Consider the following 27,975-nt stretch of genomic DNA (forward strand, 5'->3'; position numbering starts at 1 on the left):
TTGATGAATCCTTGAATTTTGCCACATCAGGTTGATGTCACAACATGGTGGCTATCTCTGTCAGCAACTATGTTAATATTTAATAAAATAATATTTGTACCTGAGGACCAAAAACTGTGTTGTGTACAAATAAACACTAAACAAATATTTTGTATCAAACTTTTATGCAAAGATAAATAATTGTTACACTGTAAAATTGTCAGTTCCATTTACAGTACATCGACTAGGTTACAATGCATGAGAGACTAAAGAAAAAATAAAGAGGGTTTGTTTAACTACAAACAGTCTTAAAACTGATATACATCGTGGATAGTTCCCCATAAAAACTTCAAACACTCTCTTCATTTCATTGCTCACAACTAGCTAACTTACATCTCTTAGCAAAATAAACACATACCCTTTATTTAGCATGGCATATTTTGTTACTGAATTAATAAACAAACGTTATATAAAAATGATCTGAACATTTGCCTCAAGGGGGAGCTTACAGTTCATTCTTGTAGATCCTTTGCATTTTCAAGCCATTCCAAGCTAATGTTCTTTGACGACATTATAAATACAGCCTCACTGCAAAATGTTATTTTTGCTTTCTTTTCAGTCAGTAAATCATTATACCTCCATGCTACTGTCCTTCCTAGGCGTCTTTGAAATCCATAGTGTGGACTGGTTTGGACTGGTTTTTGTTCTTCCTTTACTGAAAAATAAAAATATAAACTATTTTCAGTGCCACATGTGCCTTTGCAGCCCTGATTCAGGTTTGTGATCAGACCTGATTGTTTCACCCCCATACTTGAAGGCCATTTTTGTTGCTTTCACAGAGGAGGTTCCCCATCCACAGTGACCCCACAGTGGTGGGTTTAGGTAAGCAACTGTTACCAAAAAGTTACCAGACCACCCTGCTTAGCAGTGCTACTCCCAAGAACTGTGATAACTTGGCCCATATTTCATTCATTTTGGGGTTTTGGTTTTTGTTCCCAGTTCCCATTTAACCACACCTTCTCTTACAGAGTGGTCTTCTCCAGGATAGGTGTGGACACAGTTTGACCAGAGCTGGCGGGAGCTGAGTGCTTCCCTTGCAGAGGGGACCAGACACACACACACCCCCCTCAGCACTGCCCAAGGGGCTCAGGGTGCAGCCCACCCACCCCAGGGGAGGTACCCCCCAACCCTGCCCACGTGCACCCTGCACCTGCACCCCTGGGACCCCAGAACGCTAATGGGTGTCAGTGCCAGAAAGCCTCTTCCCTTCAGGGCTTGACCTGACATCTAATGAAGTGATGGTGCATGAATGACTGGTAGAAAGCTTCACTAGGGCTGGTTTTCCTTCAATTGTGGTTTGGATGGGGGGGAGGGAATAAAACTGGTTCTAGAAGTAGGTGCTCTGCAATATTTAAGAAAAGTGTTCACTCTAGTTTTTACAGGGAGCATGCACCACCTTCCCTCACGTACACTGGCAGGTAACAGTGCACTGCAGTCTACTGGAAAGAGGCATTTCATGAGCCACTGCAGCTGAATTTCAATCAAAATGTTTTACTCTCTGGCTAGAATATTTCACGCTGACAGGTTCTTTTCCAATTAAGTAATTACCAGAGGAGGAGAAGTAGCCCTACATTACTCTCTGAGCTGGCAACTTCAGAGTCCCAACAGTCCTATACATTCAGTTTTCTGAATTTTCAGTTTACTCCTTTCCTGGTTTGTAAAAGCAAGCAAGTCTGAGTTGATTTAAAATGTACTTTGAGGGAGCTGAATGGTACAGTAGTTTTAGTCCCTCCAGACTTACCTCTGTAGTCCTACAAAGCAATGCATTATGTACCTGAGCCCATTGGAGTAATTGAAAAGACTCTCATTGGCTTCAGTGGACTTTAGATCAGGCCACAACGCTATAAACAAAGCAATTGCAATGAACCAAGGAGCTTCAGTGCTCCTTTCTTAAAGAGACTGATTCTCTGCTTCCTTCCAGATTAATACAGAAAATGCAGGCATATTTGGTAAATTAATGATGAAATGCTTTGAATGGAGAGTTCTTGCCACACAGCAGGAACGATTTCTAAATACCTTGGATCAGAACTTGAGCTGTATAAAAGGAGCTTATCTTCAGCAAACCTACGCTGGTTTTCACCAGCTACACATCTGGTTCAGGAAATATATTTTTAGTAAGAAAGGTAAGGAAGATGCAATAAATAGCTTGAGCATATTGCTGTTTTGACCATCAAATGCAATCATAGAAACTGAGAAATATACCAGGTTGGAATTTAAACTTTCTGCAAGGCATTCAGATGATAATGGAGATGGGTCTTTGAAGCAGTTTCTCCTTGCTTCCCTGGAAGAAATGAAAGGGAGAGCATCTAAGCATGAATGAGCTGATCAGTTCTGCCAGCTACAGGGATGAGGTTTTTTTTCCTTATTAGTACCCTTTAAGAGCCCAATGGCAGGCAAAATTAGTCATGACCTTTCAAGCTAGGCATGTCCTGGTTGGCCATGGATTGTGGGTTTCAGAGGAAAGGTCACCATGTTGTGGAAGCCTAAAAAAGAATGAGAAGTCAGGTTCATGTGGAAATCTGGGGATCCCTCCTTCCCCAGCAGGAGAGAATCCCTTTCCTAAAGTTCTACAGTGTTCAGATGATCAGTTTAAGTGCCTCTTTTTTTAAATTGCCTTTTGCCCAAGAACTGCACATTTGTAATGAAACAAAACGATTTGCAAGGTGTAAATAAGTGGAAATACAATTGAAAACAGATGGAGAAATATTTTTTTTTAAAATAAAGTTCTGTTTCAACAGATAAAGAAAATACCTTGTTCTTGGTGATAGTTTTTTGATTAAAGCAATTTTTAAAAATTCGTGTAATTTCTTAAATTAAAAGTTTTGATGAAACCCAAATGAACATTCTGGGAGGAAAAAAAAAAAACAACCAAACTCACAAACTAAGAGCCAAAACTGCTATTTTGATTCAAAACCACTTTTCCACTGATTTTTGTATCATTTAGTCTATCAAACTAATCAGCTAACAGAAAAGGGACAATCGTCCAAGGCGAATTTCCAGTATCTGTGTCATGCAATTTTGAAGTCTTGGAAGATCAGATGAATTACTTCTGGATGAACTGCTATAGCATCAAAGGCCTGATCAAAGCCCACTGAAGTCAACACCACTAATTCCATTGATTTCAGTGGGCCATGAATCTCTCATTGCTTTCCCAGGAGTATTTGAGGGCTGAAACCTTTCTGGGGAGAGAAAGACCTACCAGGAAAGGTATGAACACATATGTCATACTTACCAGAAAATCCAGGGCTATTGTAATAAGGGTTCCAGATTTCAACTACTATATAATTGCTATTGTTATATATATTATTTCTTTATTACCCTTTTTGCTTTGAGCTTCCAAACTTCTTTACGATTACTTGCTTCAATGAGGCACATTACTAAGAAGTACTGCAAATATCACTGTAGACTCACTCATACAGACAGAAACAGGCTTCATATTTGAAAAGTTTTCTCACCTGAAATAAGGTGTTTCAGCTATTGGCAGGAAAAATTAAAGAAAAACCACAAAATAAAAATAAAGACTAAAAATAAGGAGGAATTTTTTTCTAATTTCTTAAAACAGTGATATTATATTCCTTACTATTATTTCTGCTCTTCAAGAGGGATAACAGCTTGTTAACCTGTTTATTACTCTTGATGTTTTACTAAAATAGCAATTATCTATTTCAGTTTAAACCTTTCTGGATTACATTGCCTTGAAAGCACTTTCTGAAAAAAAGGATGAAAAGGATTCTGTAAAAAAGTTTCAGAAGTATTAGTTCAGAAAAAAAAAAAAAGTTGTCATTTCTTAATGTATCCTACTTCGAGAAAAATTAAAAGTCCAAAGAATTTTAAAGCATGAATCAAAATATATCCTGTTTCATAGACTGAAATGTTTCCTCTCTGCATAATAATTCATCTGTTTGACACTGCATCTATGTACAAATATTTGTTTACTTTAAGCATTTTCTTTAGCAGATACATGATATACAAAGGCTGTCACCCTGGTGCGTGGCTCAAAGCACAGGTTTGCTCTTTGTTTTTAATTTCTCTGCTCCAGTGATCCACCTGTTGCTTGGAGGGTATGTGCAGTGAAGCAGCACTAAACAGCTGCTGACCCTTAGGTCTATCCTTGGAAAAAACTGCACTTTAAGTCAGAAAGTGAGGCAAGTCCTTGAGTTCACCCTGTATTTGTAAGGACCCCACTATTCCTTCCTACAGCCCAGATGCTTTATAGGTGGTTATCATGATGGAAGAGGTGAGATAGAAGTGCTGACAACAGCTCAGCCTACCAATCTGCAGAGATACCTTTTTCATAAAGGGGTGAAGTCCTAACAGCAATGCACTTTGAGACCTGGAATTATTTCAGCATGTTGTGGAAAAGCCCGAAGGTGAATGTTCAGCTGTAACAGCTGTAAACTGCTTGGATTTTAATAGATGAAAAGATGCTTATTTGCATATTTGGGGACAGATGTAAGCAGTCTTTCAGCATGAATAGCTTGCCAATGGAAATATGAATTCTGCATTTTAAGACCATTATGGATGAATATATTTTACCTTTTATGAAGCATCTGGAAACAGCAAGTCCCAAAAGCCACCAGTATCAACAGCAGTAGTGGTATAGTGGGTATTACGACATAAATTAGATTCGGAATTATACCTACAAGACAAAAGTTCTCATTAATGTCTCCCATGCTGAAAATACCCTTAACTGTGTGAGCAAAAATCTGGAGTAAAATATCAGAAATACATTAACTTACTCAAAAGAACACTTATACGTTCCTCCTATAGGAAGAGCTCCAAAGAGATAACTCAGCAGTATCAATAAAACAGCATTTACTGAGTGATGTGCAGGATATATTAAGGTCTTAAATTCTGACATTTTCCAATTCTGTATTTAAAAATTCAAGTATTTTAACAGAGTACATTTCACAGCCCATTATTTTTACAGTCCACACAACCTGTAGACTCACTTGCCCTTGTATGTTGGATTCCCACCCATGGAGGACCACAGGAGGAGCAAACCTGGCTCATCTCCCCTTTCTCTTTAAAAGACAGATATACACTGTTCTTGACTAGTCAGGAGAGCTAAAGGTGCTCTCCTGCAGGTCCCTGGACAAAAGGAGTAGGAAATGGTAAAAGCCAAGAATATGATCTGTCTACAATAAAGGATGTGGTCTGCAACTTCCAGAAGGGTCCAACTGTTTTAATGTACAAAGTGTGGAGAGTTTCTTGCCCACCTCTTTTGAAAATATTTTTCACTAGCAAAAATAAATGTGAATGTTCAGGTTGGCTTTGTTTAGGAGTTTTAACCAGTCTTTGCATAGTTTCTATAAGTGGTATTATTGATTTCAAAACACAGTTCATCTATATATCAAGTCATCTAGATTTACAAACAACAGAAATATCAGTTAGGAAGCTGACTCAAATCCAGGCAACCAGTGTGGAAACAGAGCATCAACTTTCGATAATCCCATGGTACAATCCTGTAAAATCCAGAGTTGCTCCTTGGAGATTGTGGCAGGTAGGAAGCAAACTTCGGCATACTCCCTAAAGGAGATGTTCAGGGCGTACTATCTATTTTCATGAACCTCAAGATTCCATTCAGGACATAAATTGCTAAATGAAGTAGCTGAGGCACTACAGGAAGCACCTAGGCAGTAGGTATCCATTTCCAAAATACTAAGTGTCATTTCTGCTAGAAATCTCAGCAAAGCACTCAACTCCTCTAAGCATGTGGTATTCCTTAAAACACAGGATACCCGGAGCTAGGGTACAGGGCTTATTCTGTAGACTGGAAGAATTCATGCCATGTCTGTTAGAAAGATTCATTGTGCCTTTTTTTTTTTTAATGAGTCAAGGGTATCAAATATAACCAATATGTCTTTGGGAGGAGATGGAGAGAGGCAAGGCACTGGTTACCACAGCCTAGAAGATGATCCACAGCTGGGTGAGCACTGGTGAAATCTTACATATCAAGAGAAACAGTGTAGATTGTAGATTCAGATCAAAGTTTTGGGAGACTAGGAAATTATTTGTTTCCACAGTTACAAGAAGACTTACTAAACTCTTTAAATGTTATTCAAATGTATACATTTTCAGGGCAGTTCCTGTGGAAACAGACTGCTTCCTCCCATTGACAAATTAATATTTAACCAGTTTCCTTATAACAGAGTCCACTGTTAATATTTTTACCAGAACACTAAATTCATATGAAACACTTACCTGTTTCAGTAGCAATAATGTGATACTGATCTTCTGGTTTGCTTGTGTCATAAGGATTTCTGCTGGCACTGTTGGAATAGTATCTGAAAGGATATCAGACATCTTAGGAAAACAGTGAGTAAAACTACGGCTGTTATGTTGTTAAATAAATTAATAATAATTACATCTTAATTTATATTGGAAAAATGAAAGTTTTTATGACTGAGTAAACTGCTGGATATATACATGTAACAGGATTTTATTACAAATTGGGATTACATCTGGAACGGGAATTACGAGCAGTGCTATTCTGAATAGCCATATATTTGTAGCTATTGCTCTCTAAAGGATTCATTTCTCCTATGTTCCAGTTTTAAACTGTGCTTGTTACACTTAAATAATTTTGGAGGGTTTTGTAAGCTATCCTTATAATTCTGTATTTACCATTGCAAATCAGTTTAATGTTTAAAATTTCTTACCGTAATCTGGCTCCGCTCTGTCTCCTAATTCTTTTTCTAAGACATAATCTGTTAAACCAATATTTGAAATCAATTGTTGAAGAATTAAATATATGTGCAATAAAACAGATATTTTCATTATTTTGCATGCAGTGTCATAGAAATAGATACATTTCCCCCAAACAGAAATGCTTAACTCTTCAGTATTTCATCTTCTACCAAAGACTATTTGCAAACTAGCTTCAAATCACTTCTACTTCATTACTTGTTGCTCCTTAGAAAAAGACTATAGTTTATTCTAGTTCCAACTCTTGGTGGTCACTGCTAGATTACTGAATAAACCACTAAACATCTTCATATCCTTTGCTCAATAAACTCCTAACATCCTCAAAGTTTTATTTCTGCAGACAATCCTAAATAATACAAAAAACTAAGTGTTCATGATTAGCACTTAAATTTTATCACATTTTCAAAATAATGCATACCGAATATTGGCTACGAAACAAACAAAGCAGCACAAGTTTGTGAGGTTAGATGCCAGTTTCATGTAGTTTGGGTTTGTATCAGGCAGCCCTAAATCCAATCATGGGCAGTGGCTTCTAATAAATCTATAAGGAACTGAAATCACTCTAAAAGAGGAATGATATCTTACTTCTTGTAACACACAGAAACTGGAGGACAAATTCATGTCTTTGAGCTGCATTGCAAAGGCTTCTAAATTACTTATGGTTACTGTTATAACTAAAAGTTCACAAAGATCACAGAATTAATTTCCTCATATAGAGGATAGGGGTGGAATCTGCATGACTGAACACCATTCCTTAATCATAAGATTAACTTAATAGTGCTATGAGCCTGCAGTTCTGAGTGTCTTGATAACACAGACTGCTGGGAGAAATCAAAGCAGCAACAAAGCCTACCAGAAAAAGGCAATTATTTTACCTACTTCTGACAAAAAAATAGCTACATCTGACCATATATAAAGAAAGATAGCAAAATACCCAAAGAACTGAGTCTGTCCCTAGACAGCAGAAGAGCAGTTTTTAATTTGATTGCATAATCAAACATACAGGAGCTGGATGTGGTTGCAATTACCAACCTATAATTAAATTTAAGATTGCTGAATGATCAATATGATCTAAAGCCAGTAAATGCTGTCAAGGAAAGCACTATAAAAAAGGCCTTAGAAAAATTAAAGTGACCACCAGAAATGTAGTTGCAGCTGATCAAGACTGCCTAAGGAGCACTGCCCTGAACTTGCTGCTGATACAATTAGATTCAACTGCACCACAGTCACCTACAACCTGTTTTGGCCTGTGACTGGTATCCTACGCCATATACACCATACGACAGAAAACGTTGTGGAAAACAACATACTTGGATAACAAACTGAAATTCAATATGCGTGGGACGCTTGAATACTCCTGCTAAATTGGATGTATTTTGTATTGCAAATAGCTGACTTTGAAGCTTTTTACAGTGATTTTGGGGGGAAAAAAAGGTCATTTGTAAGATCTCAGTTCGAGATGGCAAATGTAATTTCTTACAGACATTGTGGTACTTTCTTCAGGCAGCGAAAGGAATGTCATATACCTATTTATATACATTTATGCATCCACTCCTTCCTCCATGTGACAGAAAATGCATTTCTGGAGAACAGTCTGGTTTGCTAAAAGAGCACAATTCCAAGAGCTTGAAAATAATAACTACAATTCAGTGTACTGTATTTAGCTGCACAACAATGTCAGTCCTAACATTATCTACCTACATATATTTGCCTTATACGCCTCATTATACACTAGTAACCTATTTCTACATGGCGAACGGAATATAAATGCATTTTCATTGTTAAGCAATTTCACTGTTATCACTTTGTTTTCTGCCAATCCAAAACACCTGACATTTTTTCTAATGGTGAAAGCAATAGAAAAAAACAATTCTTTATCACATCTCAAGAAGAATGGTAAGTAGTTCACTATTAGAGAATCATTATTTCACTTCAATTTGTTTTTTTTTAAGGACATGAAATATACTTGAAATTGAACCTTTTTAATCAATGTGAACTTTATGTCATTAAATAACATTTTTATGTCAGAAAGTCTTTTTATATCTTATTTAAAATAATTGTGCTCAGTTGTAAAAGTGATAAAAATTGTATATTCACACTTTCCTTGAAGGGCCTATGATAGATAATGATCACCATAAACTAATAACTTTAAAAGCAGAGAAACAGATTTTGAGGGTGGGTTAAAATATGTGGGTATACCAAGCCTTCCAAATATTTAATATTGCTTCCAATATCAATTGTCATTAATATATTCATTAAGAGACTAGAGAGTGAGAAAGCTATCTCCAAAGTCAGAGGAAGAAACATAGCCTGAATCTCTACAGACAGACAGATCTGCTACAAAGATGTGATTATGGTTTGATTGTGAGCATAGAGAAACAGACAGAAAACATAGAATGAGGTAGGACAAATAGCTGTTAAGAGTAGGATTTCACAGAATCACAGAATGGCTGGGTTGGAAGGGACCTTAAAGATCATCTAATTCAGGGACCAAGTTGCTCAGAGTTCCATCCAACCTGACCTTGAACACTGCCAGGAATGGGACATCCACAGCTTCTCTGGGAAACCTGTGCCAGAGCCTCACCACCCTCAAAGCAAAGAACTTCCTGCTAATTTCTAATCTAAACCCACTCTCAGTTTGAAGCCATTTTCCCCATCCTGTCACTACAAGCTCCTTTCAGGTACTGCAAGGCCACAATTAGATGATCCCAGGCCTTTCTCTTTTCCAGGCTGAACAATCCCAATTCTCTCAGCCTTTCCACATAGCAGAGGTGCTCCATCCCTCTGATCATCTTGGTGCCTCCTCTGGACTCGCTCCAACAGGTCCATGTCCTCCCTGTGCTGGGGACCCCAGAGCTGGAGGCAGCACTGCAGGTGGGGTCTCAGCAGAGCAGAGCAGAGGGGCAGAATCCCCTCCCTCCCCTGCTGCCCACACTGCTCTGGGTGCAGCCCAGGACACGGGGGGTTTCTGGGCTCCCAGTGCACATGGCTGGGTCATGTCCAGCCTCTCACCCACCAGCACCCCCAAGTCCTTCTCAGCAGGGCTGCTCTGGATCTGTTCATCCCCCAGCCTGGATTGATACTGGGGGTTGCCCCAACCCAGTTGCAGCACTTTGGACTTGGCCTTGTTAAACTTCATGGCATTCCCACTGGTCCACTTTTCAAGCTTTCATTAATTAATTAATTAAATTAATGCATAATTTCATATGCATTCTGATTTTCGGCTTAGTTTTTGAGAAACGGACACAGCACAGATTATTTGAAAATATTTGTGTGATCCTGCTGCAAACCATGTTTTCATTTACTGTAAGTACCACCAAGAGTAGAAAGTGTTACAGGCTCAACTTTGAAAGTTTATTTTTCAAATCTTTTCTGTTTTTTCATTATGTTCCAGTTTATAGTTCATGTTTCCTCTACTGACATGTACAGAACTTATGTCATGTCTGGAAGTACAGCCAAATTGCCTAAGATCTGACTTTTTCTGTCACCATCTCAACTAGTATGCATCTGCTTTTCATATCTAAAGTTTACATGCATGAATGCAGAATTTTTTTCCTACTGTTCTGGACTTCATTCTTCAAGCCAAAACTTTTTGAAACAGCCCTCACAAAATAACTTCATAGAAAATGGTGGGTCTGCAGCTACAAGGACCAAGTAGGACCAAGAGATGTCTTGGTAATTCTACTTCATAGTGAACAAGGAAAGTAGAAAATGGCCACTTAAAACACTTTGTGGAGGATAAAATAACCAGGGAATGAATTATATCAAAGCAAACCTGGGAATGCATGATAGTGAAGATAACCTTGAAAACATTCTTATTGGATACAAGCAAGTTTATTTAAATTTATTAAAAATTTATTAAAATAAATAATTATTATTGAGATATTACATTCCTGTTAATGCCAGCTCAGCACACACCAAAGGAACCAGTACTACAGGCCACAAGACATTTGCAGATTCCCTCTCAAAACCAAGGCAATTCTTTTTCTAAGGTAACGTCCCACCTGTGAAATATAACTCTAGTTTCACCTACCTGGGGCGTATTTGCAGATAAAATTGTGCTTCATGTTGCATCTATCATCATTCCATTGATAAAGGTATGGCCCTCCCAGACCAGGGTTTGCAGTTGGCTGATGATACATCACCACACAGGCTTCACTTCCACAGGAAGGCTCATCTGTATACCAATTTCTAGCAGTACACATAAAGACAAGCTTTCAACTTTTGAAGGTAAGGTCTATCAGGGTGCTAAAAAGAGTTTACATCAATGAAGACACATCAACCCCAACACTCCCATCCTCAAAGACATGCTGCATTTCCCACAACTCCTATGTGAAAAGTTTAAGTCTCAAGCTCCACATCTCTGGATCTTAAAAATCTGATGAGTCAAAGCATCTTTGCAGAAATAAAATCCTACTGCTCTGCTTTCCTGACTTTTTGAGTTTTAACTGTCCCCTTGTCCTGAGTTCTGTGAGTTTCTGCTACTCTGGCTTTTGGCTTAATCAGAAAATGAAAGGTTTTTCAAAAAGGGTAGAAACAGAAAACTTCACACTAAGTAATATGCATTAATTTACCTAGTGCCTGGCTCCCTGACTCAAAGTGGCCAGAGTCTCGTAGAATTTGCCTGCCTGCCTGCTATCAGGCTGCATCCTAAAGATTCTGTGTGTGGTAGAATAACCTCCAAGAGCCATAGAGAGACAAACTCATTAGATGGGAGCAAGGAAAATTGTAGGTTGAAGCCACACTATGCCACCCTTTCACAGCTCCAGATTCAAAACACCAGCTCCACTTTATCTGCAGAAGTTAAGGACGGGATACTAGAAACTTCATGGGGCAGCAAGTCTTCAAGCTTCTTTCTAGAATACTTGGCTTGCTGGGCATTTCAATCCCCATTTCTTTCCATGGAACCTTCTCAATAAGCAGTTTTACAGACTTACCTGAAGGGTGAAATACTTCCATCAGCCCACTGGTAGAGGTCAGGGCAAACACTTGACGTGGCCAGTCCATCACCACTCCTCCAGAGCCCGATCCAGAAATCACCATCAGAAATCCCAGAGCCTGATTTAGTGAGGTTTTGTAACATGTTTTCTATCAGTTGCTGCTCAGCTTCACTTTCCAAGCTCAGTAAAGCCCCACCATCCATCTCACAAGCCTGGCGGGCCTCCTGAAAGCCCACACGTCTAGACAAGTCCTGGAAATAGGCTAACTTGTAACACGAACGCTTGAAGGCACCATAGCACACCTTTTGACCTGAAAAATAAAGACATGGGAGTGTTTAGGGTATAGTAATGAAGGGCAAAACTGAAAAAAAAAAAAAAAAAAAATAGAGCACATGATGTATATGTTGATGGAGGCCAGGAGATTTTTTTTTTTTTCCCCTGTCTGAAAGGATTCATGGGGACACACTGGCACCACTGAAATACTTCACTCTAATTTAAATTGCAAACATTGTACAGTTCATGGGAATCTATGGCTTTCTTCCCAAGGCCTGTGAAACTCTCCAAAACACTGAAGGTTCCCACTAACTTCTAGAAAAAGACTCCCTGCTCTAATGACTGTACCATCAGGCTGTGCATGACTGTACTCTGTTAAAGCCAAGGTCTGTTTGGAGGTATTTTCTTAACTATTTCATACTAATGGATCAACTCCACTTTCATTTTGCGATCAAAGCTATTTGATTTTTAAAAAATGCTTAAAATTCTCCATTTTAGTGGCAAGAAGCAGCTAGCAGTTTTTGAATCCTGCTATATAACCCTGAGAGGCCATATTCACAAGGAACTCATCTTGTGATGTGAAGCTACTCTTCACTATAATGTGACTAAGTACAACATGTAAGGGTGTGTGGAAGGAGAATATCTGCTTCTTTAGGGTATCTGGTCAACGAATTTTTTGGTGCAAAAAGGAATAATAATAAAAGGAACCAAATACACAAACACAGACTTGACAGGAAAACGTAATGGAGAAAAACAAGAAGGAAATAAAGAAAACTTATCAGGCACACAAATTGGTGAGCTATCAAGAAACTGCAGGCAAACAGGACTTTGCAACTTGATAAGGATGTTGAGGGGACTATGCAATCTCATGAGGCACCACGCAGGGTTAGGGAATGGGGAGGAACAAAGGGGGAACTGACAGGAAAGGGTATTAAAGGGGTCAGTCACACGTAAAACAGTGTGTGTGACTGAACCTGTGCCTTCCCTAGTGACCATCTATTTCTGCCAGCTGAGGAGAAAGAGGGGACGTGACTGTCCATGTTTACATGGGTGATGCACTTGGGTGCTGTTGAAGGCAGCATCTTGCCTGTGTCAATCTGTGTGACAGCTGTGTCCTGCCTGCACAGCACTGGAATACCTGCTCAACTTTCTTAGTGGTTGAACCACCAAGGGCAAAAGCTGCAGCCACATCCTTCAGCTCAGAGAGAAGCCCTGGGTACCAGAGTGGGCACCAGCAGCCAGGCAGGAGGGAGTCCAGGGACTGGAGGTGCTAGAGGAGGTGGCCACTCTTTAAACATGCTTTGCAACACGCAACAGAAACTCCAGATATTAGCAGATATCTCAATGCAATCCAGATCTCACAAAGAAACCCTATGATGCTTTTAGAAAGCACTGGATCTGCTACATTCACACCACTTTTCCTTTGCCCTTCAGAGTTATGTCTGTGGAAAGAATCAAAAGCCAAATGAAGAAACAATACTTATTCCTTCCAGTTCTGTGGTTGAGAAAGACACATGCCTTTTTCCAGAAAAGGGAAAAAAATTATCTTTCATTACTGAGATTCTCTAGAGATTATATAATAATATGAGAAATTAACACAGTCTCATATCAGCTTCAACTGAACTCCAGTATGTTCATTTCAGGACAGGAGAAGGTTTCTAAATATAACCATCTTTCAGGAAAAAAAAAAAAATCAATTTTTTCCAGTATGGAAATTTATCATTGAAGAAGAAAGGCGGGAGAGGTTATTTTGGAAAGTAAAAATTACTGAAGGACACCAAAGCAATAAAACCTACCAGACATTATCTAGATCGTTTAGAAATCAACAAATTTCTTAATTTGACTGGATAATTTGGCAAAGATATTATTTGATTGTACCATGTCAGATTTGCATTAGAAAATTTTGTATTTAGTCCCATTCTTAAGAAAACCCTTTGACTTTACCTTTGAACAGGATTTATCCTGTTTTACCTTAAAAAAACACCACTGTAATTTGTCACTGGAAAACAGCAACATCATCCTATAAGCTAAGTTGCACCATAACTTTTTAAGCCAGTGTTTTTCTAAACACAAAGAATAAACATAGAAGTAAACAGAAAAGCCTAAAAGCTAGTTCATTCTTCTTGCTTTAGTATTGTTTCATTTTTTCATTAAATAAGTAGCATAATTGCCATAACAGATTGCAAACAGTACAAGAGCTGACTGAAGACTTCTCTGTACTCGCAGAGTGGACAATTTCCAGAATTTGTAGAGAATAAGCAGACTGTATCAAAGCTGCATTAATAATGCAACATAAGAACAGGAATAGCTCTTGATTTTTAGCTAAGAACAGTTCAATAAAAAGGACAAGCTTGTTCCACAGATATCCATGGAAAAATCCAGGCTCCAAGATCAGGAAGAGAGCAGCTATTTGGACTTCGTCTGATGACGTCCTGACAACAATGTATGTCCCAATTCCTTTCCTGCCATTTCCCTTTATTCATGCAAGTTAAGAACCTTGCTATCAATCCATGTAGTGAGAGCCACAGTCCTGGCTGGCCAATGGTGCTGAAGAACCAAAGGGCAGACCCTTAGATACAGAGGCACATAAAATAATGGACTTCTTTCTAAGACTTCTTTGAATAGAAGAAAAAAAAATGCCCCTGTTATCAAAGTAAAATGATAACTCTAACTACTCAGAACTGGGAAGTGCAAGAATGAAAGCTGCATGTGAAATCCCAGCTCATTCCCTTCATCTACAATACTGCAATTCAAATTTTGTTAACATGATCAGTTTTCCCCAGCAGCTCCGTCTCACTGACAGGGTCAAGCGCACAGGGAAGGAGGAGCTGAGCAACATTTTGACCCTCACCACTGAGTGAGTGACAATGGCTTATTGCCAGAGTACACATATGGATATAACAGCTCAAACATCCAAAGGTTAGCACTGAATCATGTGGGACACGAATCACTTACAAGGAAAAGTGACCACACCTTTCCCTCTGGCTCAAGAGTGGATTCAAAGCATTAATTCAAGATGTATATGTAAATTTAGGGAGAGTCCTTTGTTCACTGTCTTGTCTTCTTTTTATTTTCCCAGACAATTTTTAGGAAGAAGTTCTTCCATGGTTCCTTTCATACTGTGCACATACTCCCCCTTGACACCAAGTAGTAAGTAATGAGCAAATTCAGCTACCAAAATATACCAGTTACAGTTTCAGTCATGCAGGAATGTTCCATCTAGATGAGTGGGCTGACCACTGTAGATCTTGGTTCCCATGCTGTGCCTCCCTTTCATGGGAAAATAGCTTTCCATCTATAACACACACATCCAGTCCCTTGTATGTTTCTCAGGTGGTTGAAGTGCCTCCCCTCACTCTCTGTTCTCATGCACAGTCTCTGCTCTTCTGTGGTTCTCCAAAAACCTGATTTAAATGACCTTCCTAGCAAGACAAATGGGTCCTTGCTGGCTACCTGACCAAGCTCCTTCGGGGTATTCATCTCCAGTCAGCTGCTGCACAGAGACTCATGCTGTTTGTTAGAATCATTTAGGTTGGAAAAGACCTTTAAGATCATTGGGTCATGGAGTCCTGGCAAGTGCTGTGTCTGAGCTGCTGTAAGGATACCACTGTTATTGCAGATGTTTGTGCAGTGTTAAATAACTCTAAAATCAAGTCTTACAAAATGAAGGAATTGAACAAGTGAAACCCAACTCCTAAATTCCTGTTCTTTCATTTGTTGCTCTCTACACCTGCAGCAAAAGAAATAACTTCCCCCTTAAAGGCTGATCATTTCTGCAAGAATATACCCCTAGAAACCAACAGAGAAAACAGCAAGGAACCAAGAAATAATTGGCATTAAGATCCATAGACTCATACAATGTGAATGAAGTATGTGAGGCAGAGTAGTAAGCTTTCTAGAAGAAGCTGTGAATTTCTCTTGTTCTAGTTAATTTAATCCCTGCATTTAGGCAGTGACCGACTCTGAATCTTTTCTTTCTTCTTTTGAAGGGGACTTTGAACTAGCACCACTATGGCAGATAAATGTGTTAATGGAAATCTGCAGTTTTGCCTTAATAGCTGGCAAATCAGTTGACATTTTAGTGCTCTTCTCGGAATGCACTGAGGTGTCAGGTTTTTAAGTTTCATTTTTTACCACTTTCTCTCTCTACTAATTTCTCAACTACAAAGCAAAAATAATTTTCCAGTGAAAACCGATAGAATGGACCACACTGTACAGCAGACAAGATAAGTATGGAAACATTAACCATGTGTTATTTTACCTTACACTAACATCTTTGCAGCAGACAAGACTCCACTTTAATTTTAAAGCAACATTTTTTGCTATTTCAGCTGTATAAATTCAATTCCAATTTTTCTGTCACAATTGAATAGAAAATAGATTTGTAAGCAAGACTGTTGGAATGAATCACATTAAGACACTATGCAATATGAATAAATAGAGGTAAGTTAGGCATTTACAACCTCTCTGAAAGATCTGCGCTGTGATACTTGGGGGAATAAAGAAAACATCAAGGAAAACATTGTGCCACCACATGGTATCCAGAAAGAAAAAAAGTAAAGCATGTTATTGTGTTTGATCCTTCCTTCAGTGTGAGATTGAAGATCTAACTAATTTTAAGAATAATTTAATAAGACCTAAGAACTCACTCTTTTCCCCTACAAACACCCAGGCAAATTAAGGTTTCAACCAACCCTATCTGACTATCTGCTGATGTGAAGGTGGAGTGGTTATATCCTTCCTTTCATGAAGCGTATCAGAAGAGCCTTTCCTCACCCAAGCAGAACAGTCCAGACCCTGGTCAGAAGCAGAAACAGAAACAAGCAAAACACACCCTTGGCCTGGTGTCATGAACCCATTCCTTACCTTTCCATCAACAATTGCTTTCTCACCTCTTGAGGGAAGAGCATTATGTTAAAGCAATAACTGACAGACAAAAGACTGGTTTTCACTTTCTTTCCCAGTTACAAAAGTGCAAGATTAGGAGTCCCAGTTTCCTTATGGAAGTGTCTCCTGGTTTGTTCTTTCTACCTCTCCCGCAGACATCAGCCATACAACACAGCTCTGGCCCTGTTCCCTCAGCCTCAGCAGCTCTGGTCACCTACTGCAGAGAACCTGAACTGGCTGGACTTCCCTTGCACTGTCTCACCATCCCATTAGCTGATGAAAGCAAGTGTACAGTACTTGCTCTAGGAAACGCCAGCTACCATTCATAGGATAATAGAATCGACCAGGTTGGAAAAGACCTCCAAGATCATCAAGTCCAACCCTTGATCCAACACCACCATGGTTACTGGATCATGGCACTAAGTGCCACATCCAGTCTCACCTTAAAAACCTCCAGGGACCATGAGTCCACCACCTCCCTGGGCAGCCCATTCCAATGTCTGATTACTCTGTCTCTAAAAAATGTCTTCCTAATATCCCATCCATAAGGACCAATTTTCATCTTTGGGTGTCACATAGCAGTTCCATAGTAGAATGTTTTAATCTCAACATTAGAACAAAGTTTTTCATTGAACTACTCATTAAAACATTCCTGGAAGGAAAAAAGTGTCCTTAGAGAAAAGGAGAAACAAGCAAATTCTTAGCTGGTATTTCAATCAATTATGTCTCCATTAAGTTTTAATAATTATGTTTCATTAAACAGAAATAATAGGTTCCTTGATTTCTGTCATGACAGAAGTTATAGTGTCATGACAAAGTGTCATTTAGAAGCTAAATTGCTGATAAAATACCCAGGTCAGAGACTCCTCTAAGAGCATCAGGATTTGTACTAACTAAACCTCCATGGGCCCATGAGGGACACAAAGATGATTTTGAGTAACACACATTGCTTGCTGGAGTCTTTGAAGATATCAGGTAGAAGGCAAGCTCCCTGCTAGCAAATCCCACCCTTCCCTCCTCTTGAATCTCACAAACTAACCTACAATCCAGGGTCCCCTACCATTAGTATCCACCTAGATTAGTGGGGAACAGCCACTGCATGCTCATAGCACACGTGAGGAGAGACAAAAAGGAATGCACGAAGTCTGAGGTAGTCAAGTCCATTATGTTTTCATACTGTGACTTTTTCTTCACAAGATAATGGATTCAGCAGAGAACATAGAAGAATACTTGGTAGGAAAGAATGTGAAATATTTAATGCTTACCAGAACAGCATGATGCTGATGGAGAACTCTGAAAATAAAGTGACAAAATAAAGACACAAGAACTTAAATGAGAGTAATAATGAAATACCAAAAACAGAATTCCACATAAATTAACTAAAATATTCCACTGGTTAGAAATATATTTCTCTGCTTGTGTTATGAAGACTAGTCTTGGTCTCAAGCTTGCATGAGCACAGTGACCTCAGGGTCTGGGTAACACTGGGCACAATTTGTTTTCACCTGTCCCCGAGTCACAGGGTCCTCCATGCCAAGTCTCAGTAATGCATTTCAAATGTGACCAGTAAGAGCCTAAAAGAAATTTCCCTAATCACATTTTGGTTCAAAGCTGATGCATCTTGTCAAATGATCTTTGTATCATCCACTCAGATTTTGACTGGGTTCAGCTGATGGTCATGTTTTGCTATATTATGTTACTGTTGTTGATGTTTTACTGCATCATATTTGTAGCCATTCATTAAATTTAATTGATGATTCATATTACTTTTTTTAAAGAAATACTGTGATAACATTTCATAATTACATTCTGTCTTCATTTAGGATAAAAGCAAACTGCCATCTTCTCTCACAAAGTTTGTAACACTAAGACACATTCTCTAGCTGAGTCATTATTCAGACCATTGATGTTTCCTCAGCTAACACTGCTGAGCTGCTTAAGCAATTCTGTGTGCTCTCAAATTTGCCATTCAAATACCAGCTCCTGTACAGATCACACACCAGCCTGTATCCCTATTAATATCTTCATAGCTATCTCTTCCATGCCTTAGTAGGTATTTTTTCCTCCAACCCTCCTAATAACCAAGTCTGCAAAGAGAAGAGACATCCATTACTGATTTATACTTCTTCTGGATTAGGGGTTATGCATAATTGTCATCATACATTTTTTCTTAAGTGATTTTTCTAATGAGAAAAATTTTCAAAGGTTCCAAGTAATTTTTAATGGCTTATATAAAATATCACAGGGCCATATTTGCCTGTCTAGTAGTTGTATTTCAAGTAGATATGTGTACAGGGAGACACTTTGTATGCATCATATCAGAGTCATGAGCATGCAGACAATGTCTAAGGTGGCTTATGGGAGACTGGCCCCAAGCTCTCAAGCAAGACTCATCTATTAGCCAGACTTCTTACAATATATATATATTGTAAGGGACTCCTATAATGGAGTCCCTTTCTTGTTAAATTCTTGGTCATTAACCTGTAAAAGTTATAGATGTATAGACAGCATGTATAAAATGATCACTAAAAGGTAAATTCTTTCTATTCTTTCTCAGACACAGGCCATATCTATCTTTAGCCATTAACCACCCCATATTCTGTAGCAAAGATGATGCTAGAGGTCCTCAGACACCAGCCAAACAGCCTTCTCTAGGATTAATGCAAATCTTGCAAAGTGACAAAACAGGGACAATGGAAATTTTAAGTAGAAAGAAAGTACTGTATTATACCATTCAGACAGAGAGTTAGTAGTTATGCAGAATATGAAATTACACAAGGAGCATTTGTCCCAGTCCAGTCCCTGTCTTCTTTATTTTCTCTTTTTTCAGTTCACTTATTGCTGAAATTGGGTTTTCAGCTGTTAACTAGTTAAGCTACTGTGTTTCTGAGCACTTTTGGGGGCAAGGAGTTGACTTGTTATTTCTGAATAACAACTGTTCTCAACAGACCCATAACAGCTACACTTTTACAAAACCAAGAAACCAAAAGGAGACAGTCCATTTGTAAAGGAACATTAGGCAGTGCCGATTTAAATATTAAATATTACTTATCATTAACACCTGGATTTTGCCATCTGGTTGAATACAAATGCAATTAAAATTCAATCTGATAGCTTCCCTGCATATTGCAGTGAGACTGCTGGTTGTTAAAAATATATAAACGAACACTTATGACAAGTATTGATCTAAATATTACATTTGGGGAGGTTTGTCAAAGCCTCTATGTGCTCAGAACCTGCACTCTTCTAGGTCTTGGGATCCCTTGTCCTGCAAAATGTTTTTCATCATGTTGAAGAAACACTGGGAGGATTTGTCTTTTCCAGAGCAGACTAAAAGTTTGTCCGAATTTTCCAAATCAGTGTTGTGGTGTTTCAGACACAGGCTTGCTCTTGATGTACTGGGAACTGGAATGAAAGCTGCCATCTTCACGAAGCAGTGATAGGTTTATTCATTCATTTCACAAAGAAAATAACATTTATTTCTTTTAGTTAGCTTCTCAACCCTGGCACACGCAGCAGGGATCTCAGGCCACTGATAAAGAAGCTGTAAAGAAGTAGCTTGATGTCTAAATCTCATTAGAAGCTAATCAACACTTCACCCTCCATAACTACCCTTGCAGGAAAACATATGATTACAATTATGTAAATCAATACAAGGTAAGTGTCTTCAACTGGAAAATAAATATCCATTTTTATTAAAAGGTTTTAGTCACTGATTCAGGTCATAAGTCATTATTAAAAAAAAAAAAATCTATTAAGTATTTCCCAAAAAGTATTACTCTTTTTCCCCCACAGTCAAATCATTAAAGCCATGACAGCTTTCCTTTCTTCTAAGTGAAACATACCTTCATTTTGGCATCAGCTCTGTTTCAGATATATAACTCATCATAAATTTAAAGCATGTGACCCATTTAGATTTTCCTGTAATAACAGCTTTCCTCTCTTCTGATCGTGTGAACTTTACAGGTATATATCACAGGGCTGATCATGGCAGACAGCCACTTACTTCTGTAAGGGGCCACTACACTGCTGCACTGTCCTGGGGGTTCACCCTAAGTGCCAACATTGCTGCTAAGACAACCACCTGTAAGTTGCCTTCTCTATTCCCATGATAAGAAGGAATAGAGATTGATGTGAGACCTATATTTTTCCCTTGTCTGCCTTTGAGAGGTCTAAAAACACTGTCACTTGGAGCAACGCAGGCTCTTTGGCACCACCAGGCATGATGAGGACAATGCACTGAGAAACTTAGTGCTGGCACCCAGAGAGGATCAGCTTGCACTTGAATGTGGTACAATCTGCATCTGATCAACTGGCAGTAAGAAAAACGTCACCATGAGCACAGGACATGGAGCATACACATTTTGTTCTGCGATATGTACTCCGGACCTCAGTTTCCCTAGCAGTGAATTGTGTTTGTTAAAAATTACGATTTTACCCAAAGAATAACACTCTTCATGGGTAAAAGTAACTTTGTTCATTTCCATGGACACAAGCAGACCAATGATAACATACAAGTGTCAATGGAATGTATTTGAATCTATTCAAATACAAATCTATTCATCTACAAGTCTGCTCCAGGATGTTGATTATTTACCCAGAATTTAAAAAATACTGTTGATACTCTTCGCAGCACTTTTACTTTATTTTCTTTTTTTTTCTTAAAAGTCCTATAAACACCCACTAATATAACAAATTTTTTTATGCACCATTGCCTGAAGGCACACCAAGTGTTCCATCATGTCAGCTGTTATATAAAAAGCAGCACAAATACTCACAAGATGGGCCCAGGGAAGCTGTGGCTGCCCCATCCCTGGAAGTGTTCAAGGCCTGGTTGGATGGGACTCTGAGCAACCTGGTCTAATGGAAGGTGCCCTTGTCCATGGTAGGGGTGTTGGAACAAGATGATCTTTAAGGTCTCTTCCAACCCAGGCCATCCTGTGGTTCAAATTAAGTCCCTTCATTCATAGTTTTCTGTGAAGTCAAACCCAGATCGGATTTCCCAGAAACAGCAGACATGGCAGCGAAGAAGTTGTTAAAATATTGTGGAATAGACATGACAAGAACTGTCTGAATGGCTTAAGTATAATGTGTTCCAGCCTAGGGGAGCAGGGAATAGTAATACTCTTCTGTCCCAAAACAGCAGGCATTTTTTAGAAATACCCAATTTTATATAAATCAGTATGTTCCCTCTACAAGTTTTCTCCTAAGCATAAATTTAAGCACTTCTGAGAATCTCTGCTGATGGCTCATTTCTTATTTTTGCCTCTTGAAGGAAACAGTTCATAAATCTTTAGTCATAGAATATCCCTCAGCTGAAAGGGACCCTCCAGGATCATCAGGTCCCCCTCTTGGCCCTGCACAGGATACCCCAAGAATCACACAATGTGCCTGAGATTGATGTCCAAATGCTTCTTGAGCTCTGGCAGAATTGGTATTGTGACCACTTCCCTGGGAAACCTGTTCCAGTGCCTAACCACCACCTGGGTGAAAAACATTTCCCTAATATTCAACCTAAATCTCCCATGGTCAATAAATATGTCCCATGCCAATTAAATTAAGAAAAAGAGGAGAAAAGAGAAAACTTCCCAATTATTTTTCTGAGCAAGCATCATCCATTCTCACCCCTTTTTCAGTAAAATTTGAATGTCCTTTTCCAAAAAAATGTATTTTCATGGATTCGTTGCCAAAATACCTGTATTTGCCATAGATTTAAGTGTGTATATATATCTATATATGCAAAATTACATTAATTTCCTTGATTTATGGACTCAAGAGTTTCCTGGGGTGGAACACTCTACATGCATCTCAGTACAAGAGTGTAGAGTGCCTTCTTTTTGCAGCAGTTCCACAATTAAGACAAATCAACAGGCAAGAAGTCCTTGCTCATTCACAGTCTCCTGAGAAACTGGGAAAAGCCAATCCACATGGAATCTTAGAATTGGTAGTACAATACACTAAGAAAAAAATAGTCAAATAGAGATAAAGTATGACAGGTTAGTTCTCATTACATGTATACATGTACATTGTTGTATGGGAAGAAACTGTTGAGACACAGAGTGGGATTCATTTCCGCAAACTTTAGTTATTCCCAATATACCTGTCCACATCTAAGCTGGCTCACTGACCTCACTGTGTAGACAACTGAAGGAAGCAGGCATTTTTAGGGTGTATCTGTGGTATTTTCAAGATCTAAAGCAAAATGAAACTAATCCCACCCTAAAAATACCATTTTTATCCTTCACCCATAAAGTGAACCCAGTCATTAGCGGGAGCTACTTTGATTTAGTTGCAGCTACATTTAGATTTTGTTGTAGCTCTGCCAACTCTTTAGTTAGAACTCATTATTTCTTAAGATTGCTTGGAACTGAAGGTCCTCCTGTTTGTCAGTGGTGGGAGTAGGGACTGCTTCAGTAAGAGACTCAAATATTCCCAACTCATGAGTGACAGGTATGAGTATGGGATTAGAGTGCAGCAATTAGTAGCAAATCATTGTTTCATCTTACTTATTTTACATTAGTACTGTACAGTCTTTTCTGATGCAAAGATTTCCAAAGAGAAAGCCATTATGAGAATTAGTTTCAGAAAAATAGTGCTGTATAGAGCCCTTATGAACGAAAGCATGTTCTCCTGCAAACATAATCAACAAGTTTGATCTACACAGGATCAGACCTTAACTATATAGAATTAAAGTCAAGGTACAGAACATGAGTTCAACAAAGAAAGAGACTTTTTTGCACAGGGCTGTGGTACTGGGACAGCACACCAGTCTTGTCTCACTTGGAGCAAGGAAAGCCATGTGAAAGGAAAAAAAAACAAAAAACTATCCATACCGTTCCACGTGTTATTTACCACAGCTCTCTCCATGGTAAGAATTTCCTCTTGGGCGCTTCAGACAAGTGGAGTACTGGGGCTTGACAATCATGAGTCTGAGAATTGCAATGCCTTCCTCTATTTTTGAACAAGATGTTGTGAGGGAAAAGTTGCATTCCTGGAAAAGTTGCGTGCTCACTTGAGACACAGCACTAGAAATCCCATCACTCCCCTTAGCCCCTGAGCAGAACTACAATCTTGCCAACCTGCATAGCTCTCCGCCATAAGCAGGGGAAGCTTAAGGGGGTCGATCAAGGGGAAATCACCTCTAATACTGAAATCTGACTCCTAAAATTAATTCAAGTAGTCTGGTATTTCTACTCTGCTTTATAAGGACTCATCCCCCATCACACATCTCCCATTATCAAAACTGTGTTCTTATTCCACAGGGTATTGTGGAATTTCTTGGTGATGAGCAAGCTGTGTTTAATAGAAATATGTATTATATTCAAGAGTTATCATATCATTTCACTTTAAGAGTCCAGATCATTGATTTGTCTCCAAGAAGATATTGCTCAGAATAGGTGGATAAGGAAAGGAATTGATAAAGAAGTCCTGGGGGATTAAATGCTCAGCTTCTCCTGCACTCCTCCAAGTCCCAGGTTTAATGAGTACTGAGATCTAAAACTGAGCAAAAAGATGTTGTCCTATGTGGTCATGTATGTGCATTAAAAGCTTTTCTAGTATGCAGCTGAATGCTGGGTACTTACAATAAAATGTGTTAAATACACACCTGTTGCACATGTATCCTGTAGACAAGACAGGCAGTGGGTTTTTTCAGGTTATACTTTCAAATTCTAAGCTACAAATGTATCTTAAAATGAACTGTTCATGCAAAAAAAAAAAAAAAAAAAAAAAAAAAACCACAACTTTACAGTAGAAGATTTCATCTACAGAAAATATTTAACAGTTTGACAAACAAAACTGGGATAAGCAGGCCAAGCCAATTCAACTAAGTTAAACCCTTTTGAGAAAGGGTCTATTCGATTCAGTAGTATGAAGATACTTCTTCGATTATCTTACTTTGCAGTACTTTATGTACAACTCAAATCTGATCATAAGCTGTGTGAATGAGCATATCCACTTTCTTAAAGGCATCTGAAGCAAATAAGTCTATACTTTAGGGGCAATTCTTGTGCTTTCATGACCCACTAAATGTTTTTCCTCATTTAGTGTTTTACTTATCCAAATACTTCTACACCAAAATAGATACATACTGCTTTAAAATACTGCATCACTATTTAATCTGCTATGAATACACAGCCATAGCAAAGAGTAAAATTTAAAAAGCCATAGAAATACAAGTAGACAGCAAACAGCAGTCATTAAACTATAACATCTATGATTAATACATAGGCTGTTAAATGATTAGTAATAAGATTAGCTTGCATCTCTCCTGCCCAATAGATACTTAAAGTAATTGCATCTTTGCAAACTGCATTATCATCACTTCATGTTCTTTATGATGTCATGGGACAGCAAGGCAGACTCAGCACTTTCTCCTGAACCTGCTTGGATTTTTTTTTTCCTTCAAGAATCAATTCTCTAGCAACACTAGATAGCCTGATATGGAGGCTGTGAGCACTGCTCACAAACCATCTGTCTAACTACACTAAAAATTACAAAACATTTATGTTACTGCTCTTCAAAACTTCCCAAATCAAAGATGGCAAAGAAATAACACCTGAATGTGAATTATTTGATGCTAGCAATAGTTTTAATTATATCCCAGGAAAATGAACATACTTGGAAAGAGTAACAGAAACCCTCTACTTAAGGAAATGTCATTTTGAAAAGGTAGGCCCTTTCTTCTCTGCCCTTTTGACACTGTGGTCAAAATGGTTGTAAATTTGAAATTATTGTTAGGTTTGGTGCAAACTTACTGCAGTAAATGGGACTCTTTTCACAAGGTCCAACCAGCACTCAAGGTAGTTTCACAAACAGCTTCTATGTGAGTGGTAGGAATTATATATTTATTTGGAATGAGAACAGTGACACTTCCAATCATTCAAGATTATTTATCATGACTGAAGCATGAATTAGCAATTTCTCAGGAACTCAGGTCTATTTAAGATATAGACTTATGAATTCATACAAACATTTTTTTAAGCCCAAATTGTTGGTTTTTATACAAGAGGGAGATAAGGTAGATGGGAGTCAGGTGGACAGCACACACTGGCCAATTATTCAATAGCACTATTTCTTGACTGAAAAAGTGTTGACTACCACCAGTATTAGACCTATCCCTGAACATGTGCCAGGATAGGGGTGTGGTCCTTGAGAGAAGAAGAAATAAAATGAGTTCTTCTGTCAGTACATCAGAGTATCTGGCAGAAGCATAATAAATATTTGGCTGTTATTTAACTAATGAATGTAACTTCAGCTAATTAATTAATAGTACATAAATGGTTCTTCTATAAGTGTCTTCAAATCCCCCCTGTATTCTACCAGCCAAGTATTAGCTGCATAATACATTGGCATGAGGCTCATTATACGTTCTGAAATGTTTCAGGGAAATATAGGGCAGAGCCTGTATTCTTTCAAAGCCCCAAAACCTTTTATGCATCTAGGAACAATTTGATTAAGCAGTACACACATATCATATATAGTTTTTAAAAGCTTGACCTCTACTCAGTTTGCTGCATCTCAAACACAGAAGCTTCAGCTAGAAGATTAAGAGACTGGGTTTCCTCTGTCACACATGGACTCCAGCAATGAGACTACTAATGCAAAATACATCTCATCGATGATTAATCTTCACTATACCTTAAAAATCAATTGTTACATAGGATTCATATAAATTGTTATACAAAGAGCTTTGATGTATCATATCAGCCAGTACAATTCACATTATAAGGAAGGTAGATGAAGTATTTCAGGGTACTCTTCAGACAAGCAAGCTTTTTCAAAGTGTTGGAAGTACTGTTACTTAGCTATTGTTTCCCGAAGATATTGTTTCACCAAAAGCCCAACAGCACCTCTCAGTTCTGCACATGAACATGCTTCAAATAAAACATGATCAAAATGCTCAGTGACTGCACTCCACCAGCAACTAAGAAAGTTATCCAAATTCAGAAATCAAATGTCTCCCACAAAAAACTACAAGAAAAGTTTTGTTGGCATGCTACTGTTACAGCCGCTGAAACAATTGTATACCGATAATATGCATAAAGAGAAGTGTTTCTACCTGCATATACAAACATTTACACAACTTGTTAACAAGCACAGTCGACCATGTAAAATCTTTTTTCCAGGCAAATGCATGGATGTGCTGCACATGTAACATGCCTTCGAGAGCCTCTTAGCTTTAGCTTGAAAGGTCTGAGCCAAAGTACAATTAAAAATAGCCTTTTCATTAAATTTAGCAGCTTCTGAGCATATGCACGCGTAGATTGGAAAAACACAGTGTGAGCTTACAGCTCTTAAACCTAAGATAGAGATTTCTGAAGTACTGTCTTCCTTTCTGCTCTGAGACTTGTGGACGCACCTACACGTAATAAAACTATTTATGCCACCTGCTCTTAGAAGTTTGCTTTTCCCTCCTGACAACATTACAAACAAAGAAGAAATATCTCCGTGCAGATGCCAACACCACTCAACACACAGCTGTCCCTCGGGAAGACGCTGCAGCGAGCACATGCTCGATCTTTTTTTAAACGACTCGGACGGAGCCGGAGCGCGCCCGCAACCAGCCAGCTCCAACAGTGCGGGGCAGGAACTGACTCCAGGCTGCCGCGGAAGCCTGCGGACCCAGACCTGGAGCTCTTTGCAGCTCTGCCGGGTGCGCAGCCCCGGGATGGCCCCGCCGGGACGGCGGCGCTCCCGCAGCGGGGCAGGAGCGCCCGGGAGGCGCTTCCAGCGCTCGCCGAGTACACGCAGGTCTTTCAAGCAGCGGGCTCGCTCCCAGCTCTCCCCCTTGTGCTTCCCGGTCCTGCGAGCGCTGCACTCCCGCACCGGCCCCGCACGGCACTCACCGCTGAGGACGCGCCCGGCGAGCGCCCCGGGCCCGCACAGCGCGGCCGCCGCCAGCACGGCCGCCAGCCCCAGCCCCGCTGCGGCCCCCATGGCGCTGCCCCGCTGCCGCTGCCGTCCGTAGAAGCGCTCGGGGCAGGGGATGCCCGCCGGAGGAGCAGGTCCGCACGCCCGGCTGCGCCGCTACCCGCCACCACCTCCACTCCGCCCGCCGCCCTGCCTTTATCTGCTCCCCTCGCCCAGGGACCGCCCCCGCGCCGCCCCCAGACCCAGACCCTGCCCC

General features: G+C 39.3%; 1 protein-coding gene across 1 annotated transcript; it reads right to left on the bottom strand.

Moving 5' to 3' along the window:
* Positions 1-151: 151 nt before the first annotated feature.
* On the bottom strand, positions 152-27,785 carry CHODL (chondrolectin). Its single transcript, XM_032679291.1, is given in 8 exon segments — positions 152-694; positions 4,576-4,678; positions 6,244-6,303; positions 6,306-6,326; positions 6,702-6,749; positions 10,781-10,938; positions 11,685-11,997; positions 27,695-27,785. Coding segments are annotated over 8 exon segments (879 nt in total). The 3' UTR covers positions 152-609.
* Positions 27,786-27,975: the final 190 nt, after the last annotated feature.

Source organism: Chiroxiphia lanceolata, chromosome 2 (genome assembly GCF_009829145.1).
Source record: "Chiroxiphia lanceolata isolate bChiLan1 chromosome 2, bChiLan1.pri, whole genome shotgun sequence".
In the NCBI taxonomy this organism is placed as follows: Eukaryota; Metazoa; Chordata; class Aves; order Passeriformes; family Pipridae; genus Chiroxiphia; species Chiroxiphia lanceolata.